The following is a 14,993-nucleotide window of genomic DNA, read 5'->3' on the forward strand; positions in this document are numbered from 1 at the left end:
CAAGCCCTGACTGTACCAAAGCTATGGTCTAGGTTTGGCCCATTCTAGTTAAACTTGTTTGCTTTTTTGTCAAAGGCCCATTCAATAGTTAAACATTATGACACCTTTCAACTGATACAGAGATTCGGCCCAAATAGCATGATCCAATAACTATTTTGCTTGTTTGAAAACATTTAGGAAAAAAATATAGACTGAAAACCTTTTTTGACAAAAAAAAAATTATGATTCATTTAAACCACTTTATTTTCACTCCACTTTCTATTTATTTCTCATATTTTTGAATCATATCATTAATTACATTTTTACATTCTCTCATTTTTTTTCTTATCTTTCACTTTTATCCACTCCATTTTCACTTTTTTATTGGTGTTTTTTTAGAAGAATGTTAAGATAAAAAAGAACTGCGTTTGCGTAATAAGCATGCATTTTTGGTTAGGAGGGGTAATGATTCGGTGGTTAAAGGCACAGAGTAGCACCTCATACACCCGATTCCGACATAGAAGCGGTTCTTCCATACTATTCGCGAGCACTGGCAGTGATCTTTGATTCCAAAGCAGAATTCTGCAATCTTCTTCGTCACTCCATGGAACCTCGAGTTCTCGATCTCTGAACACTTTCGCCATACGAATCTCAATCACTGTTTCTTCCTGCAACTGCAATGGCGTCGTGGCTCAAAGCCGCTGAAGGTAACCAACGGATCTCGAATTCAATCTCAATCTAGCAATTTCTCAGAGCTCGGAATTATTATTATGTATTTCTCATCTCAATGCTTGATTGATTTGATCATACAACCTTCATGAATCATGATAGATAGATTGTTAATGCTAATGTGTAAATTCAATGCATTGTGTATTAGGAGTCTTGCGTCTATTGTATCGTTATTGTTTTGTATCAGTTGATGCATTTTTGTAGTGTTGGATTGGACCACAAGTTTCTTCCATTCGCTCTGGTTTCTGATGATTGTGTCATTTTTTAGCTCAAATCTGACCTAAATTTTGGATTTGTTTTAATAGATTTATTCGAAGTTGTTGATCGAAGAGCCAAACTGGTTGCCACTGACTTAGAGGACCAGTCTGATTCTAAATCTCCAGGTTTCGCTCTTTCCCCGCCATTGAATACTTTATCTGTAATTGGACCTGGGTTTATTGTTGTAACTTGTAATGCTATGCTTCCAATATAATCAAAATATTAGAGTTTCAAAGGGTAAATACTTGTTCTATATTTTAGTGTTGGCAGTCCTTAAATCTGATTTGCAATTTTACTATTTCGTTTCTCTCTTTTTAGGTTAGTTAATATAAGCAAATACTGAAAAACATCTAGGATGGAAATATTTAAATAAACTTATAAGTCGGAGAGAGGTATGGTTTGATTGATTGATTCTTCAACTCTGAACTTTTTAGAGATAGAATTGAAGTGTTTCATGAAATTGGCCATCACTTGGGTTGGGGGAAAGTATTGTTGACAGCACGATCTTTCAAACTACAGCTAAACAAGAAACATTTTTTTTTCAAGGTGGTGTATCTACCATATGGTGGTTTATTATAAACCCAAAAACAAATAAATCAAGCATCCTCAGATATAAGTATTAAGTTCTATATGTTATCCTATTGTAACAAGTGCTTACAGTTGTTTTGTTGTTCCTTTATAAAATTAGCTTCTAATTCTAATGGGCAAGGATCTCAAGGCAAGGGGACAAAACGAAAACCTAAGGTACTGCCACTGCATTGCTATCCCCAGATAACGTTCATGTAATGCTGACATCTAACTTGTATTCATGAGCTTTTACAGACTAAAAACGGACAATCAAACTCACCAAGTATAACTACTGATGCTACTAAGGAGGACAGTGGATTTCCTGCAGCATTGGTGGATGTAACAACTCCAAGCGACAAAGTTGATCTTGTCGCTGAAAATGATGGGGATGCTTCCGTATCTACAGACCAACCAAAGAAGGAGCAGCAAACTACCGATGCAACATCACCTATTTTAGGCACATCATTATCGGAAATGCTAACCGATGATGTTGGCAAACATGACACAGATGATGTAGAAGTCTTAGTAGATGATACTGCTGGTGAAGTTGCTACTGTTTCTGCAAATGGTGAACCTACCAGAGAGAATGCTTCAGATAGTCATGAGGTGGATCCTCCTCCAGCTCCCAAGGGAATCAAAGTCCCCGAGGATGAACCCACCACTAGCTCTGGCCAAATTATCAAGTCTGGAGATTCAGATGCCAATCAAAATATGGATCAAGAGAAATCAGAATCTGTGACTTCTGACTTAGCTCCTAATAGTGAGACTGCACATAAAGATTCTGTTATAAAAGTTGAACCTATTGAGAATCAGAAGAGCCATAAAGACCATAAAACTGACATCTCCCCAAAGAAAGTACAGGATCAACTTGATGAGGTAGCACTTATAATGGAGAAGTTTATTCATTATTACTTAATATACACATCTTTAAAATTTCTTCTGACTAATTTTTTTAGTTGGTATACAGGCTCAAGGATTGCTTAAGACGACAAAATCTACTGGTCAGTCTAAAGAGGCAAGGTTAGCTCGGGTAAGAATTTTGTTTAAACCTACATTCCTGTTAGCTAAAGTTTCTTTCAATAGGAGAAGCCTGATCAGAGGCAGATCCTGCAGATTATTTCTGGAATCTAAAAATATGTTGTTACTATTCTTTCTGTTTGCTTATTGTAGATGCTGGATTGATATTTTTATAACTTCTCAGGTCTGTGCTGGACTATCATCCCGCCTTCAAGAGTACAAATCTGAAAATGCACAGTTAGAGGAACTTCTAACTGCAGAGGTGACGCGCTATTACTGCTTCCTGTATAAAGGACTAGAAGCTCTCATTACATTCTTGAAATAGAAACAGTTCCGATGGTGTATTACTAAATTATCTCTAAATTTACAGAGAGAGTTGAGTAAATCATATGAGGCTAGCATAAAACAGCTACAGAAGAATTTGTCAGAAAGTAAAAGGGAAGTGACAAGAGTTGAATCAAATATGGCTGATGCCTTGTCAGCAAAAAATGCTGAAATTGAGGCACTTTTGAGTTCCATGGAAGCAGTTAAGAAGCAAGCCGCATTGTCAGAAGGAAATCTAGCTTCCATGCAGGTTCTTCTTAGTTAATTTATTCAAACTTGTCTTGCAATAATTTGTTTTCTCCCTTGCAACTACTGTTTCCACTTGAATTATATTTTGCACCATTTGCTTTGGTCTTGTGGAAGTTTTTAAACGTATTGAGTTGCTTGAGTTTCGGCATCTTACATTTTTATACACAATCTTTCCTACTTCATATATCATTTGAAGTTTGAATAATCTCTTGCTCCAATCTCTTGCCTACCTAGGATTTTTTGTCTATGAATGATATGGGTTACAAGTTACAACTTGCTAGAAATGCGTATTCACATATTCAATTTGTTTCCAGTATCCAGAAAAAACTACCACTAATTTCCTAATATGACCCGCTTGCTACACATGTTATGTTATAGCTGTTAGCTTCAATCATCCATTTGCAGGAGTTTGTCTGTCTGCATGCAGTGTGTTAAAATTTACTCACTTAGAAGATGTCAGGGAACCTTTTAACTCAATGATTTGTGAAAATCTTTGGCTATATAGACTTTTTGGACTGTATATCATGGTGATCTAGCTATTCCAATTTCCCTAATCATTTTCTTTCTATTCATGGGGGATAAGTCATTTCATTCTCGTCTGCTCTTTCAATATAGTTATGCATTAGGGTGTTATTTATAACTTTGCGAGGCCTGGGTAACACTGTTCATATCTTATTAGGCAAACATGGAGTCTATGATGAGAAATCGAGAGCTAACAGAGACAAGGATGATGCAGGTAATTAGGTTCTTCTCCGCATGTAAGATTCCTATTTGTATGATATGTCCTCTTCATATGAAAAAGTTCATGTCATAAAACTTTTGTTCTTGTAGGCTCTAAGAGAGGAGCTAGCATCTACTGAGCGAAGAGCAGAAGAGGAGCGTGTTGCACATAATGCTACCAAAATGGTCAGTAACTTGGAATTCTTTATTTCATATGATCCAGTGTTCTACATCTGTTTTAGGGGTTCTGTGTGATTGGTAGAGCAGGCTGCTATGGAAAGACAAGTAGAATTGGAGCATAGAGCAGTTGAGTCATCTACAGCCCTCGCAAGGATACAGGTAATGTCAGCACTTACTGTGGTTTAACTTTTAAATGGGGTGCAAGCAAATCCTATTAAAAGAACTGTGTTCTCTTCGGTCTACCCGTCATGTTTGGCTTATGCCATTATTTTATATCAGGAATTGACAATGACAACATTAATGGTTGATATACTCGCTGACTATAAAATTTATAAATTCTATCTTTGAACTTTGAAATCAAGAGCTTGTGCAGAAAACATGTAATTTGATTTTAAGCATAGTTGAGCATAGTTGGAAATTTATTCTATGATGCAGCTCAAAACCCCACTATAACTGAAGTGTACGTGAGGAGGGGAAAGGGCTGCGAGGCTCTGAATCAAGTGTGTTTGTGTGTGTGTGAGAGAGAGAGACGGTGTAACTGATTGCCTAGTTGGCAGTGGTGTGCGAAGAAGATCATGTGCATTAGTCAGTTGGAGGGAAGGGAATGGTATAGCCAGGGGGAGTGTGATTAGAGGGAAGGTGGGAATTGGGCTTGGATTGGACAGACAGGGCAGTCTTCAAGTTGTCTAGAGACTTTTCAGTTTTTCTTCTTCCTTCTACATTTTAAACAGACCATATCCGGATCTGAATTCATTAATTCAGAACTGTTACTTGCAATACCTTTCTTCTCCAATTCAGAACGCCTATCATCCTAGAGAATTTTTTCTAAAATAATACTGTCATCTATTTAAGATACTTGTATCCAGGCCTGATATGATTTTCAGGCTGCTATCAATAGCCCTGTTACACTTGGGTCTGCGACCTCTTTTTTAGACGTGCCTGTTTTCTCTGAAATCAGGTTTTATTGACCACGTTCAAGCTGCAATGTGCTGGTCAGATCACATTTTCGCATCCTTGTATAGACAAATAAGTATTAAGAAGGAAAAAAGGGAAGTGCAAAATAAATGAGGATAAGGCATCCTCCTAAAACATAAAAAACTGCCCAATCTGTATTTAGATCAGAAATGCTGTGTTAGAACCAGATGTTTTATTGATGATAAACCCTAATTCCCAAACTGAGAATCATGGCAGAGTACAAGAGAAAGAGTCCACACTCAATCTCAAGAGAGTCCACACCCTCTTCCTAGGCCCCAAAACCCAAAATGAACTAAAAGATACCTCTAACTCTCTAATGTCTGTTATTTATAGGCTACATGCCTCAATAACATTCTAACTAACTAAGTATAGCTAACTAACTAACTAACCCCTAACCTTGAGTTCCTATCAATACTCCCCCCCTGAAAATTCACCTTGTCCTCAAGGTGAGGAACCAAAAGCAAATTAGAACATTGAACAAGGATGCCTGCTATGCAAAAGTGACAATAATCACAGCTTCCACCTGGATCCCATTGCATGTAACATAACATCCAAGTTGTGCATGAACCATTAAGCAGCTCCTCTGTCCTCCAAGTCAGAATATGGAACTCAGCACCTAGGAAGCCCCAATTTTGAAATTCAGCATCTAATTCAACAAAAGCATGAGGTTGAAATGGCGCAGCACTTAGCTGCCAGTGAAGCAAAAATGTTGGAACTGAATACCACTCTATCCTATAGCTTTGGTCCCTTTGGAAAAGTAAAGGCTTGTGTGGTTTGGTGGTCCAAACCCCAGAATCACTGAAATAGATGTTGCCGTTGTCAATTGACCTTTGAAGTAGCAAGCCAGGAAATTCTTCAAAAACTAGCAATTCCAAGCTAATATTCCTCACCCTATGTTCATACACAGAACTAGCTTCAACCTGTAAAGCATGAAGACACTCAAGGAGTTCAACCACTGTCATTACCATGGCTACGTCATGAATCCAAATAGCGTTATTCACCCCAATTGCATGTCCAGAACCAATTTCATGCCTAATCTGAACCAATTTCCACCTCAGCCAATTGATCTCAGTACCTATGAAATCCCAGATACCAAATCTCAGTGCATGAGGAACAACAACTGAATACTTTGTAAAGTCTGGAACTTGGTACAACTCCAAGCTATTAGCAACAAGCAGTAATTGGGAAAACAATTCCCGGGTTGAATGAGACCCTCCACTAATTTGGGCCCAATCATCAGTATGGCCCAATTTCTCCAATCTGAGATTTGGGCTTGACCCCTTTGCCTTGCAAGTCCAAACCTTGATCTCTGCCCTTTCCGTCCTTGCACTGTGCCCGCGAGTGCCGATCCCCTCACAGCTTGACAGATCCAGCGGCGCCACGTTACAGCCGCCATCACGCCACAACTCCGGCGGTTTCGCCGGTGGTGGAAGTGGTCGCGCCACCCTCCTACAACTCCAAAGGGGACACAACTCTGCCTCTTCCAGTTTTGCAATATCCAGCGCACAACCAGGTGGATTCGGTGGTTTCGCCGGCGGACGAATCGACCTCTCCGGCGTCGAGAGATTCAAGACTAATGTCTTGGCCTCCGGAAAACCTCGCTCTTCCTTCAATATCGTTGGTTCACCCTCTGTTTCCAGATCGAATCTCTGAATTGCCACCGCCGCTACTCGCTCTTCCTCCGCCACCATCTCCGATTCATCCTCTATTTCAAGATTGAGGTTCTGAATCGACTCCGCCACTGCTGAATTTGTCTCCGTCGCGGCTTCCAAATTCGCTGGCGATACCTCCCCCAACACTCGCTCGTCCTCCGCTGCTTCAGGATTCTCCGGCGACGCCTCTGCTTCAAAGGTTCGTTTTTCCTCTGGTGCTGAATCCACCTTCGATCCTGTCCCTTCTTGATCAATCAGAATTGCTTCCTGAAAAACCTCAGAAAGAGAGTGAAGTTCAGAAGATCGCACTTCTGCTCGTATTTCCTCACGCAATCCTTTCAAGAAGATGCTTGTGACAAACTCAGGATCAATTTCTCTGAGAGCACCCACGTACTTCTCAAAATCTTTCACATAATCTTCCACCATTTCATCTTGCTTCAGAGAAAGAAGCAACTCAAATGGATTCTGAATCTTTGAGGGTTGAAACCTCCTCACCACTGCAATCTTGAACCCTTCCCATGATGGATTCGGATTACAACGTTTCCACCATTGAAACCAGGTAAGAGCTCTTCCTTCTAAAGCCTCCATTGAAGCCTGCAGCTTCTCTTCTTCTGAAACTCCTCTCAGCACAACCTCCAAACGCTGTATCCATTCCAGAGCTTCATCTCCACCGAAAATTGTTATTTCCTCTGAAATTCTCAGCTTGCTCTTTGTCTCTTCCATAACGCAGCAAAGAAATTGTGGTTCAGGCACCAAGATCGGTGCTCTGATACCAGTGTTAGAACCAGATGTTTTATTGATGATAAACCCTAATTCCCAAACTGAGAATCATGGCAGAGTACAAGAGAAAGAGTCCACACTCAATCTCAAGAGAGTCCACACCCTCTTCCTAGGCCCCAGAACCCAAAATGAACTAAAAGATACCTCTAACTCTCTAATGTCTGTTATTTATAGGCTACATGCCTCAATAACATTCTAACTAACTAAGTATAGCTAACTAACTAACTAACCCCTAACCTTGAGTTCCTATCATGCTGACATAACGCAATGATAGGAACTGAAATTTTATTACTCAGAATAGGAAAAATCTTCATGGTTACAACTACAAAACACATTAACAGCAAATCTTTGAGGGTCTGAGCTCCCTACCATAAGGCCTCAGTTTCCACCTAGGTTTTCGATAGGTGCTATAGTGGTGCATAACGACCCATGACCACTCCTAGTTGCTGTGTAGCATCCCAGTCTAGTGTACCAGTCTTCGCGGCTGCTAAATTGAAGGTAATAGCAGTCATCGCGGCGCTATCTGGCTGCTATTCGGTGGGATCGACAAAACTCAAAAATGCCATCGGAAAGTTAACATTAGGGCATTTTGGCGGTATTTTTGGGTTTTCACTTCAGAAATATACTGAAAAGTGAAAAGGGTATGGTTTGAGAAAACCCTTACTCCTTGGTGCCTTTCTTCCTTTCTTGCCTTTAGAGGGTCTGGTCTATTTTTGGACAGTTTAGTTTAAGCCTTGGACTGTTTGGTTACCTTGACTTTTGATGGTCACTACTATTTAGTTGTATGTTTTATTTAAGACACCTTATAGTTTTTATTATTAATTATGAATATCATGAATTTTGAGAAATTTTTATCATTTTTTAGTACTGTATAAAAAAAACTTCATAAGCAGCTATCCCTGCGCTATACCACTAGCATTTTTGGGTTGATTGCTACACACCGCTATCGATGATTGACAACACCGGTTTCCATTCAAATGACTGGATAGCTTTCTCTCAACCCTTTCTCTCATTTATAGGCCACATACCTTAGCTCCCGTAACTGTACCTAACTAAAACTAACTCTCACTAACAGTCTCCTATCTTACAACTATTGAGCATCAAAAAGGTCATATACACAATTCTATCTCATAATAATTGCACTGGTGTGTGTCAGAGTATGTTGTGGAACTTCATCCATTTGAGCCTCTGTGAATACAAAAAGGGTTTTGTGTGCTTAATCTTTCAATCATAATTTTCATCATCAGAAATTTCCAAAGCTTTCAATCATATATTAAATTTGAAAGCAGGGGGGTGCAATATCATCTCAGCTTGTTGGATGCTGCTACACAAGTCTTAAAATTCTTCCCTCAAGCTTTCTATTGAATTTTTGCAACTGGCATCATATAGACATCAGTGATGTCTTTTATGTCTTGCTAGTTTAAATTTAAAACAGGGTCATCTGCTCATACGAAGTAATCATGAATGATAGGATCAAATCCACAAGGATAAACCAGATAGGGCTGCTATGATTCCCCTTTAAAGCTGTTTTAATATGAGAATTATTATGGACATCAATGTTAATTAAACATATGCGATGATTTGTTTGTTGATTCCCTTTTCAGAGAATAGCAGATGAAAGGACAGCAAAGGCCACAGAACTTGAGCAGAAGGTTGCACTTCTCGAGGTACATAGGAAAATAGTTACTTATTTCCTTTTTAAGAAGAACACTGATTAGTGATTACTATTCAGAAATAAAGATTTATTGATTTTTTTGGCTACGTCTGTTATCAGGTTGAATGTTCATCTTTAAATCAAGAACTGCAAGATATGGAAGCTCGTTTGCGCCGTGAACAAAAAAAGTCACCGGAAGAGGCAAATCAAGTAATTCAGGTATAGACAGAGTCACAGACTATTGAGAGAAAGTAGTCTGTTTTGCAAATTCATTATATTTCACACCTTCTACTAAGTCATCTGAATATATCAAGTAAGATGTTTAACCTCTTCTTGAGTGGCAATCATTAAAATACCTCTGATTGTTATTCATCCCTATGGAATTATAACCTTGCAATTTGATATATTCAGATGCAGGCATGGCAGGAAGAAGTGGAGCGTGCACGTCAGGGACAGAGGGAAGCTGAAAGCAAGCTATCTTCCTTGGAGGTAAAAAATAAATAAAAGAAACTGTTTCCTAATGAGGTTTATTGGAGATAATATTATCCAGTCGTGCAATTCCAAGTCAAGGTGTGCTTCCTATTATTCATTACAAGTTGGATTTACTGTTTCAGGCTGAATTGCAAAAAATGAGAGTTGAAATGGCTGCCATGAAGAGGGATGCTGAGCATTATTCACGTCAGGTAATAATCCTGTTGTTTCTTTGTGAGCCTCCTCTCTTGCCGGATATGTTTAAAATTGAAGTCATTAGTTGGATATAGAAATTAATATAACCTCCTTGTTTCTTAAGTGGGCAGGGCTTAGACTTAATTAACGGTCATACTGCTGCTGCATTACTAGTGAAATTAAGTTTCAATACATTATACATGTGCTCGTGGGCTGCAACATATTCTGTAGTTTTAGTTGATAAGTGGTCTAGTTGCCAATAAAACCATCTCTAGTACGGAACAATCAACTAGTGGTTACTTATTTATCATCTAATGGTTAAATGATACTTTTTCCTGAACTTGGTATATTTTTTATCCCTTTAGTAAATTTCTTAGCAATTTTTACTTTGCTAGAAGAAATTTTTTTGAACATTGGTTACTTGATAAGTTGATATATTATTTTAGATGGAACTGTACCTCTGAATTTGAGTGGAGTCAATTCCTGGTATAAAGGACTAAAGGTGCATATATTTCTAATGGTATTATCGAGTATAGTTTCACAAATAATCTGGGCCAGCTCTCTATTAGTAGGGCCGGCGTGAGATGTCATAACAAAGTGTGTTAAAAGGAGCATTGTTAACATTTCTCTGTTACCAATACCATTGCTAAACTTTATAGCTGTCTGCAACCAACCTGAGAGGAGTGATTATAAGAATATTACTTCAAATGCTACCAGCCTATCATGCTATTCTTTTGTAGGCTTTGAAGTTGAACCATTTTACTTTTTAATGTTTTGGTGTGATGGTAATTTTGGAATAGTGCCTGTTCTAAGCATCATCATATTCTTTTAACAGGAGCATATGGAGTTGGAGAAACGCTATCGGGAACTGACTGACCTTTTGGTAAATTGTGTCATGGTTATATTTCATGCAAGTATTGTGATTTTCAATAAATTTTAATGTGTTATCTTCATTGCAGTACTACAAACAAACGCAATTAGAAACCATGGTCAGTGAAAAAGCTGCCACAGAGTTCCAGCTGGAGAAGGAAATTAAGCGTCTTCAAGAAGCACAGGTATGTGCTTAGGTTCCTTTGGCTGCTTGATTATTAGTTTGACTTGTATCCTTTTTTATTTTGACATCGCTGTCCTGCTGAACAGGCGGATGTTGAAAGAAGTAGAGTTTCTCGTCGAGCATCGTCATCATGGGAAGATGAGACTGAAATAAAATCCCTTGAGTATGTTTTCTTTTATTGTTATGTTAGCATCTATCTTATTCCTCTGTGATGAATTTGACTCAAAAAAACCATGAACTTCAGCCTCAACGGTCATGTTCTGTGCCAGTAGATAGGGAAGTTCCTGCCAGCCCGTTAAATTGCATTGGTCCTTTGTAGATTTCGTTTGTTCACATCTTCGCGTCAAATCATTTTTATATTTTAATTCATATTCAAATTTGTTCATCACGAAATATGGTAAAGTAGTTCTGGTGTGCTTATGATCACTTTATGTTAAGTTAATTACTCGGTCATGTTTCTGGCTTCTGCTGTATACTCTGTCTCTCCAAAAGGTTACACCATCTGTAGAAAGTTATCTTATGAAGTAATTGATTGCAGGCCTCTTCCTTTGCATCACCGACATCTGGCTGGTGCGAGTATTCAGGTACAAACAACAATCATATTTCATGTCAGTTACATTCTCCTTGTTTAGTTGTTCACTTAGTATTTGGCATGCCTCGTGCAGTTGCAGAAAGCAGTGAAACTGTTAGATTCAGGGGCTGTCAGGGCCACAAGATTTCTCTGGCGTTATCCAACGGCCCGAGTTGGTCTATTTTTCTACTTGGTGAGCTTGGTTCCTTGGATATTCAAAATATTAAATAGCTGAGATGAAATACCGTTGAAGGATTTGAATTTTGCTAACCTTGAGAAATTGCAACAGGTGTTTGTACATCTCTTTTTGATGTATCTCTTGCATCGTCTTCAGGTAAAGACACTCAGCTGATTGCTATATATACTATAGATTATTGCAATCATGTCCTTCTGACTCTGGTTTTTCTTTAATACTCTATACAGGAACAAGCTGACATTATTTCTACAAGAGAAGTTGCAGAAGCTATGGGGCTTTCTAACCAGAACTTACCATGAGTTGTATATTAAGTATACCATTTAGGTCCTATGTCAGGTGTTAATAGTTTCCTGACTATATTTTCAAGTGTATATTTTTTGTGCGGCTGCATTGTGAGTGCTTAGGGTGGCTTGATAATGGTTCCGCAAATTACTGACATATGAAAACCAAAAGAGCAAGGTCAACACAGGTATCTTCTGCTGCAGCTTGGAGTCGGGAAAATCGGATGCTGAGCTGAATGATATTATTGAACGGGTGGCAGAATCACTTTCCTGTCTAGACTTTCCTGCGGATTGAATTGTTTAATCATGTTTAATTGATCTTCTTTTTTCTTTCCTCCGAAAATGTATTTCAGTTGTAAGAAACAATGGTAAAGAACTATAGATACAAATTTCTTTTGTGATATCCTTCATTTATTATTGCCTCACTTGCATGACCAATAGTTGTATTTACCAGACTAAAATAAATCTTATTATTGCTCATTATAGCATATGCATTGGAATATCAAAACAAGGCAACCTTTGATTGTATTATTGACTGAAGTTCAAAATCACAGGGCAAGTAGTTCAGATGATCTCTATTCGAATTAGTCATCTGTTATATATGTACCTATAGACTATAGTTGAGTTAAGCGACAAGGTTTAATTTACACATATAATGTTTTTTAGCAATTTTTGATCAACAGTGTAATTATACATATAATTATAATTAGTTTGATGTACTTGCTCATACATTATACAATGAAAATGAAGTAACTGTTTTGAAGCAAATAATGTTAGTAATTGCTTCCTGAGACAATAATATACATTTTTGTGGCAGTACTGTTTTGTAGGCATGACTATCCATGTAAGTTACTTGTTGACTTTTTTTTTTGGTTACAGATGGAAATAAGTTACTTGTTGACTTTAATTTATGAATCAAAATGACGGGCAGAAACATTAGTTAAACCAAATTATCTGACAATGAAGATATACATACAATCAAAAGCTTATACAAACTTATTTCGATTTAAGGCTAAACCTGAAATCATTTAGAATTTGATCGCACTATGTTAAATATACAAAGAAATTTTAGCAAGTAATCATTTTGTTTTCTACTTAACACCAATTATTTTCTGTAACATAATCATTCTTGTGTTTTGTAGATTTCTTCTTCTTATTAAATAGCAGTCCTCATTTGTATTTGAGAATCCTATTTTATATGACTTTAAAGAATTGATTCTTTTTGAATGATATAAGATAGAATCCATTTTAAAATATAGTTCTAGATATATCTTATTTATGGATATGCAACTTTCCATATCAACTTTGTGTCTGATTTTTAGATTTTAGTAGTATAATTAGTTTTAAGATAATTAATTTGAAAGAAATGCAATTGATGTGAAAAAAAAATGGTTGAATACAAAAGTTTAAAATCACTAGTATAATTGTCTCATGTTTTTTGTTTTAAATTTTGAAGAGGAATTCAATTGCTCTATGAGTAACTCTTTAAATGTTCTTTAAAAAGACTCTTTAAAGGTTCTCCTTATTTTAGCTCTCCATCGTATAATAGAATTTTCCTTTTGTTCCTTTTCTGTTTTTTTTCACTTTCACATACTCAAAACAAATACAAAAATTCATATTTGTAGTGAAATGAGTCGGTTACCTGCTATCTAAACTAGGGATGGCACCCGCGCGGGGTGGGGGCGGGGAGTGTCGTCCCTCTCCCGTCCCCACATCTTTCTTTTGTCCCCGTCTCCATCCCCATTCCCCTCGTCCCCATTCCTCCCCATTACCCATCTCCCCATTGATCTCTACGGGGATCTTAACATGTCATTAAAATTTTAAATTAAGAATATAAAATACACAAAACTTAGCAATAAATTTAAAGACTACAAGTGACAATGCAACTATATCAAATTCAAGATAAATATATGATAAAGTTTAAATAAAATTAAATAAAATTCATCACATAATGTGTGAAGTCTACAAAATGAACAATATGAACAGTAAATTACAACATTCAACTCATAAAAAATTTGAAGTCCAACACCCAAAGTATTATTTCGAGCATTCAACTCATCTAAAATGTGAAATCTGTATCATAAGTAATTCAATATTTATCTTAACTTATATATACGGGACGGGGACTCCGCAGGGCGGGGAGAATGGTCCTCATCCCCGTCTCAAAATTCTTATCGGGAGATTTTCGTCCTCGTCCCCATCCCCACAGGGAAATATTCCCCAAGATCGGGGACCCAAACGGGGCAATCCCACGAGAATACTCATCTTTAGGTGGAAATTGTCATCCTAATCTAAACCGACCTCTAGCTCAAACTTTTGACTATTCAAAGCAAGTATTATTACATCTAGTAAAGAGACATCATGTCTCTTGCAATAGTAAGGGATCAGAAGCAAATTACAGTATTGATTTAGTACACAAAAAGAAATTAGAACTATAACATTACAATATTGATCTAGACCTATTCTCTAATTGGCGCTTGATGTAAGTACATATGGCCCTATGATCTACTAATTGTTCCTCATTCATCTCAGATGTGTCCTTCAAAAGAATATCACAAAATGCCTTAAAATGGTAATTTTACACTTTCACATCCTTCGAAGCCTCTTTCAAAACCTGGTCCTTTTTCTTCAGTACCTCAAATTCTGCTATCAAATCATTTTTTTTCTTCAAAAAAGCGGCTAACACATCGCAGTTGTTAGAAGACACATTACCTTATTTTGCTTTGGCCTTTCTTTTGGTTGATTATGGCCCGTCGGGTGGGCTGATGGTTGTGCATGCTCATATTCTGAACAATCGATTGACGTACTCGAGTTAAATGATGATGTGTAAGCCCCATCATCAACATAATGTTTTTGTCTTCTAAAATGGCTTGACATTGATTCTCCTAATTTGTCTACAAAACCCAAACTCACTTTTAATAAATCATTCATCAAAATAAATTTGTGAAGAAACATTAATTAACTTAATATCAACTCAAAACTTAAAACATCACTGCTAGCCTTATTAACTTGTTCTACGTAATTGAGGTGTATATCAGTGATTTAAGCGGCAAGTAGAAACACATTAAACACAAATGAAGAAACACTTTCAAAAAATTAAGAAAAAAGCCTACACTAACAAAAAAAATTGTTGAATAAGTT

At 37.3% G+C, this 14,993-nt stretch overlaps 1 protein-coding gene across 1 annotated transcript; it reads left to right on the forward strand.

The window, feature by feature from the left end:
- Positions 1-444: 444 nt before the first annotated feature.
- Positions 445-12,255, forward strand: LOC130739014 (golgin candidate 1). The gene is made up of 21 exons (XM_057591226.1): positions 445-686; positions 1,014-1,091; positions 1,655-1,710; positions 1,789-2,409; positions 2,501-2,563; positions 2,735-2,812; positions 2,921-3,124; positions 3,803-3,859; positions 3,955-4,029; positions 4,111-4,182; positions 9,035-9,097; positions 9,205-9,303; positions 9,496-9,573; positions 9,699-9,767; positions 10,586-10,633; positions 10,710-10,805; positions 10,891-10,967; positions 11,343-11,388; positions 11,470-11,568; positions 11,665-11,709; positions 11,799-12,255. The coding sequence occupies exons 1-21, from the start codon at positions 659-661 to the stop codon at positions 11,868-11,870; spliced, it is 2,124 nt and encodes a 707-aa protein (XP_057447209.1). The 5' UTR covers positions 445-658; the 3' UTR covers positions 11,871-12,255.
- The last annotated feature ends 2,738 nt before the right edge of the window (positions 12,256-14,993 follow it).

The sequence above is a fragment of the Lotus japonicus genome, chromosome 2 (assembly GCF_012489685.1).
Source record: "Lotus japonicus ecotype B-129 chromosome 2, LjGifu_v1.2".
Taxonomy (NCBI): domain Eukaryota; kingdom Viridiplantae; phylum Streptophyta; class Magnoliopsida; order Fabales; family Fabaceae; genus Lotus; species Lotus japonicus.

What these genes read in the sequence shown, in the direction of transcription:
- LOC130739014 (XM_057591226.1), top strand. Translation starts at nt 659, where the DNA reads ATGGCGTCGTGGCTCAAAGCCGCTGAAG. An exon ending in AAGAGGCAAGGTTAGCTCGG is followed by an intron (nt 2,564 to 2,734) that starts GTAAGAATTTTG and finishes ATAACTTCTCAG; the next exon opens with GTCTGTGCTGGACTATCATC. An exon ending in TGGCTGGTGCGAGTATTCAG is followed by an intron (nt 11,389 to 11,469) that starts GTACAAACAACA and finishes TGCCTCGTGCAG; the next exon opens with TTGCAGAAAGCAGTGAAACT.